The sequence below is a fragment of the Mandrillus leucophaeus genome, unplaced genomic scaffold (genome assembly GCF_000951045.1).
Source record: "Mandrillus leucophaeus isolate KB7577 unplaced genomic scaffold, Mleu.le_1.0 Scaffold140, whole genome shotgun sequence".
Lineage (NCBI taxonomy): Eukaryota > Metazoa > Chordata > Mammalia > Primates > Cercopithecidae > Mandrillus > Mandrillus leucophaeus.
This window is the reverse complement of record NW_012101366.1, coordinates 6506587-6512586: the sequence shown is the minus strand read 5'-3', so window position 1 is coordinate 6512586 and position 6000 is coordinate 6506587. Positions and strand designations below refer to the sequence as shown.

General features: G+C 45.3%; 1 protein-coding gene across 4 annotated transcripts in view; it reads left to right on the top strand.

Moving 5' to 3' along the window:
* The first annotated feature begins 3636 nt into the window (after positions 1 to 3636).
* TRA2A (transformer 2 alpha homolog (Drosophila)) overlaps positions 3637 to 6000 on the top strand; it is a 28475-nt gene continuing 26111 nt past the window's right edge. For 2 of the 4 annotated variants that reach the window (XM_011973939.1, XM_011973941.1), the window contains exons 1-2: positions 3637 to 3889; positions 4408 to 4497. Coding sequence is in view for 1 of the 4 variants with exons in the window: in XM_011973938.1 (XP_011829328.1) it covers positions 3854 to 3889 (36 nt within the window). In the remaining 3 variants the exon portion in view is untranslated. The remainder of the gene's footprint in view (positions 3890 to 4407; positions 4498 to 6000) is intronic. The other 2 variants (XM_011973938.1, XM_011973940.1) reach the window with 1 other exon arrangement.

Below are 6000 nucleotides of genomic sequence, written 5' to 3'. Positions count from 1 at the left end.
AAAATGGACTCAACTCCATAAGAAAATGTAGTATATGATAAAGGTGACATCTAAAAAGCAAAGATGGGCTTTTTAATGCTGGGATCACAGGGTAGCCATTTGGAGAAGGTAAAATTAGATCTATAGTTCACATCATACGTAAGAATAAATGCCAAATGGATCAAGAATCTAAATGTAAAATATGAAGCTACATAACTACTAGAAGAAAACATAGTGAAGTCCTTTTTAACCTCAGTATGAAAAAAAGGCTAACTATGACTTAAAATCCAGGGGCAGCCAGGTACGGTGGCTCACGCCTGTAATCCCAGCACTTTGGGAGGCTGAGGCAGGCAGATCACAAGGTCAGAAGTTTGAGACCAGCCTAACCAATATGGTGAAACCCCGTCTCTACTAAAAATACAAAAATTAGCCGGGCATGGTGGCCCTCGCCTGTAATCCCAGCTACTCAGGAGGCTGAGGCAGGAGAATCGCTTGAACCTGGGAGGTGGAGGTTGCAGTGAGACGAGATTGCGCCACTACACTCCAGCCTGGGCAACAGAGTGAGATTCCATCTCAAAAAAAAAAAAAAGAAGAAAAGAAAGTAGTGGCCGGGCACGGTGGCTCACGCCTGTAATCCCAACACTTTGGGAGGCTGAGGGGGGTGGGGGGGGGTGGATCACCTGAGGTCAGGAGTTCGAGACCAGCCTGGTCAACATGGTGAAAACCCATCTCTACTAAAAATACAAAAATTAGCTAGGTGTGGTTGTGCATGCCTGTAATCCCAGCTACTTGGGAGGCAGAGGTTGCAGTGAATCGAGATTGAGCCATTGCACTCCAGCCTGGGCAACAAGGGCGAAATTCCATCTCAAAAAAAAAAAATAATAATAATAATAGTATGTTAGTTTGGAAGTCTTTTATTGCCATAGTAAAATAAATAAATAAATTAATTTAATTAAAAATCAAAATATAGTATGCAACATATACCATAAGCAAAGTCAAATACAATTTACAAACTAGGAGAAAATATTTGCACATAAAGCACAAATAAAAGGCTAATATTCCTAATATATAAGGAACTCATAAAACTTGAGGGACAAAGGATAAAAATCCAATAGAAAAATGGAGACAATTCCCAAAAAAGGACATTATATATGTTTAAACATATCAAAAGATTATAACTGAAATCTGGGACAATTCAAGCAACAAAATAAATAATTATAGCAATGGATTACAACTCATAAAATAAAGCAAATATCTCCTATAATTCCAGCACTATGGGAGACTGAGGTGGGTGGATCACTCGAGGCCAGGAGTTAGAGACTAGCCTGGCCAACATCAAAACCCCATCTGTACAAAAAAAAATACAAAAATTAGCCTAGCACAGTGGCATGCACCTGTGTTCTCAGCTACCGGGGAGGTTAAGGCAGAAGAATCTCGAGAGGCAGAGGTTGCAGTGAACCAAGATTGTGCCACTGTACTCCAGCCTGGGCACAGGAGTGAAACTGTCTCAGAAAAAAGACAAAGAAAAAAGAAACTACTCTTCTAGGCCCGGCCTGGTTGCTCAACACTTTGGGAGGCCTAGGCGGCAGGATCACTTGAGCCCAGGAGTTTGAGAGCAGCCTGGGCAACAGGGGGAAACCTGGTCTCTACAATAATTTAAAAATTAGCTGGGCATGGTGTTGGAGGCCTGTAGTCCCAGCTACTTGAGAGGGTGTGGTTGGAGGATCGTTGGAGCCATGATTGTGCCACTGCACTCCAGCCCAGGTGACAGAGTCAGATTATGTCTCCAAAAAATAAATAAGAGGAATAAAGGGTCGGGGGAAGACTCTTAGTCCATAATAGTCTACCTTTCTCCCATCTTTGATTGTGAATTTAATCTGTTGGGGAATGTGGTTATTTGTCCTGTACTTCATCTTGGTGTTTTTATTTTTCCCTTTCTTGTATTTCCTATAAACTGTTGGCTAGATCTAAGGCTTAATTAGATTTGAGTTCAGTTTGAGGGATTAGGAATACTTCACAGGAGGCACTGGGTATTTTCTATTGCATCACATCATGAGGTATCTTATATCTGGTTATCTCACTTTTAATGGTACTAAGATTGATCAGTGGTTCAAATGGTATCAACCTGGCCAGGCATGGCAGCTCACGTCTGTAATCCTAGCACTTTGGGGGGCCAAGGCGGGCAGATCATCTGAAGTCACAAGTTCCAGCCCACCCTGGCCAACATGGTGAAACCCCGTCTCTACGAAAAATACAAAAATTAGCCGGGCATGGTGGCACGCACTGTAATCCCAGCTACTTGGAAATCTGAGCCAGAAGAATCACTTGAACCCAGAGGTGGAGGTTGCAGTGAGCCGAGATCACGCCACTGCACTGCAGCCTGGGTGACAAAGTGAGTCTCCGTCTCAACAATAATAATAATTATTATTATTATTTATTTTGTAGAGATGGGGCTCACCATGTTGACCAGGCTGGTTTCGAACTTCTGGCCTCAAGCGATCTTCCATCTAGGGTCTCCAAAGTACTGGGATTACAGGCATCAGTCACCACCCAGCCAAGTTCAACATCTTTTCTAAGAGCCAGATGTCATATAAGTTTAGCCCTATCAATAACTGACATTCAAACCTTGAAATCTTGCCCCCAGGGGTAGCAATCTTCATAATAATGCTAGATGAACTTTCCTACCATAGAACTATAGTTGAAAGTCCATGTCAATCTTTTTACCATAAAGCACTGTAGGAAAAAAATGTACGATGAAACTAATTTTTTTAAGTTGTATTACACAAGGAAAACTCATCTCAGAGATTACTACCATGATTGGGAACCAAGTTGACAGATTTGGGAGGTCTTCACTATGAAGCTTTATGGAAATATCTAAGTCAAAAAGACTAGTAGGGAGTTAAGCATTATAAAAAAGACTACACGGCTGTCTCTAGGAGGGGGATCTGGAGCAGGGAGGGATGAGGCAAGGAGCAGCGGCTTTGCATCATAACCTCATCTGTGCATGTATTACGTCGACGTTACACCGGGCAAATAGGGAAGAAAAGTAATACAGTCAGCTGACAACGTCCCCCGCAAAAGCCTGTTAATTATATATACACGATTCCAGCCGGGCGCGGTGGCTCAGACCTGTAATCTCAGCACTTTGGGAGGCCTAGGCGAGCAGATCGCTTGAGTCCGCGAATTCGAGATCAGCCTGGGCAGCATGGCAAAACCCCATGATAGCGCCACTGCACTCCAGCCTGGGCAACAGAGTGAGACTCGGTCCCCCACCCCCAAAAAATTAGCCAGGCGTGGTGGTGCGCGCGGGAGCCTGAGGTGGGTGGATCGCCTGAGTCCGGGAGTTTGAGGCTGTGGTGAGCAGTGAACGCTCCACTGCACTTCAGCTCGGGTGACAGAGGGAGACCCTGACTCAAAAAATAAAAAAAGCTTCCATTGTTTTGTTCCCTTGCATCAGAATCCACTTGGTGGTGACTGAAAAGTCTTCAAAGAGGTTGACACGTCCGAGATGAGTCTGAAGTTTGGAGGACAGCACGGGACCGCGATTCCAAGGCGCCCAGGCTGAGAGCGCAGGCCACCCGCCAACCTCCACCCTGGCGCCCCGCCCAGCCGGCACAAAGCCTCGCGGGAGGTGGGGCCTCGTGACGTCACAGATACGCCCGCCCCCTTTACGTCGTGCTCTGAGGAGGCCAGGAGATTTCTGGCGGCGCCGGCGCCATTTTGCCGGAGCCTGCGACCGAGTGGGAGTGGAGTGGAGCGGCTGTGGTTGCCGACTCTTTCCTCTTCCCCACGGTCCAGTCAGCGGGTTAATTAGGCCATCGGCCCTCGAGCCGAGACTTGTCTCTTATTTAGTTCTGGGGAGCGCCTCGTCGACATGAGTGATGTAGAGGAGAACAACTTCGAGGGCAGAGTGAGTACAAAGCCGCGGGAGCCGTCTAGGCGGCGGCCCAATGCTCGGGGTTTCACGGGAACAAGCGCGGTCGGGCGGGGTTGCGGGTAGTCCCGCGAGGAGCAACCTCTGGAGCCATCGCGATTGCTTCCTCCCATCCCAAGATGGCTTCTGGGTTCCACTCCTTCCCCAAACACCACGGATAACACCCCTCCCCCTTTTTTGGAGGCTGATTGATACCTGGACTTCTGGGTCCTCTTCCCGCCCCGCCCCCGCATTGCTCCCGTCCTTCTCCCCACCCCTGAGGCTTCCTTATGTCTGCTCCGAGGTGTGGGTCCCGGTCGCGGTTGGGCGGGAGGAGGCGGCAGGGAGCTCCCTTCCGTCCGGATAGTGGTAGGTGCTTCCTGCGGTGGCATTTCTGGCGACCCCGAGCATCGTAGAGGGTCTCGGGGTCGAAAGTGCGCGGGGCTGTTTTCCGGGCGGGGAGAAGCTGGCGTGGGACTAGCTGGGGCCTGTGTCTCCTTGGCTCTCTATTGCAGTGAGCGGCCGCGTCTCTGTTGGAACCGGCGGCGTTGCGTCTATAAAGGCGAAAGCCTTGAGGTTGAAGGTGGGACGAGCCTAATGAAGTGGTTAGTCAACGACCGCACCGACCCTTAAGCGTTCTTAAGACGAGAGCTGTGAGGGGAAAACTACGCAAGGAGCCCTTTTCCCTTAATGTCCCTTCGACTTTTGCTTTCACTTCGAAATGAATGTGGAAATGCTTTCACGCCTTATTTTTCTAATTCCTCGATGTTGGGTTTTTTCTCTTCTTTATATCTGAACTTTTTAATGCTCTTCTTCCTATGACCTTTCATCTAAAAACTGACCACTCCTTTACAGCTTTTTACGGTAAAAAACAAAAACAAAAACAAAAACTGTCTTTAATCTTACATAACTGAACGAATTCATTGGCTCAGTATTAAGATAACTAGTCAGTATGTACTGTTCTGTAACTTAAAAGATGACCTGAAAATTAACAGGCCCTCTCCCATTTCTCTTCTCACCCTATTCCCCACCGAAGAGGGCTCAGAAGAAAGTTTTTATTAATGTATTTGGGGTCGGAGAAATATAAACATCACAAAGAGTACGTTATACCCAGCTTAAATGTACTGGAACGTTTTTCAGTGAGTTTCATTTCCAAAGTTTACCCTACATTGGGAATTGTAGAAGTGAGTTCCTGTGAAACTGGAAGGAAAACAAAAGCCTCATGCAACACGTTCCGGGCTGTTGTGTTGATGTTTATTTTAGTCACTAGGGGAAGCACATAAAAACACTTGAGGTGTGTACTGGAGGGCGAATTTTGTCCTTTTTGGGAGTTCATGATATAAAGATCTAGAACCAAAAAGTCAAATCAGAAGGTCGGTTTAGGCTTTAGTTCTCTTTGAGGAAAGAGATTTAAAGCAATAAACTGTGATAGTTACCCAATAGACTATTAAAGAAATTGCCTTTCTTTTGATTGGAATTTTTTGACAAAGTTTGGAGCATGGAAACAAATGAAAATTGAACTTGCTCATTTTTTAGGATGGTATATTGATTGCCCCAACATAACTTTCTAAAATCATGCAATAAGCATATATGATGGTAGTTGTAAAATGCTTCTTGTTTTGAAAATGTTGAGTAATTGTCGATAGAAAATTTGCTGTCCATTCATACATTTCTTCAATTAACTTTCATTATTAAAAAAATTGGGGGGTTGATGTTTGATTTGGTTTGTGGGGAGTGAAGAGAACTACTAGAGGGACCTTGTTTGCTTTTTTTTTTTTTTTTTAAATTTATCATGAAGTCTAGGAAAGGAGTAAGTTGCCGACAATTGTCACTTTTCCCTCCTAAGAAAGTAACATGTTAAGATTCCCACCCACCAGCCTGGGCGACAGAGTGAGACTCCTGTCTCCCCCCCCCCCAAAAAAAAAAGATTCCCACCCACTTTTAAACTAAAATATATGTAGCCATTAAAGATTTATTTAATAGAAATAAAAGGCCTTACGGCCCTTTGTGGTCATAAGAAAGACTTTTTTCACAAGTGGTACCCAAATGTATTTTCGTGGAAATCAGCTAGTGCTTGTAGGCTCACCTGTTGTATCTTTTTATGTTTT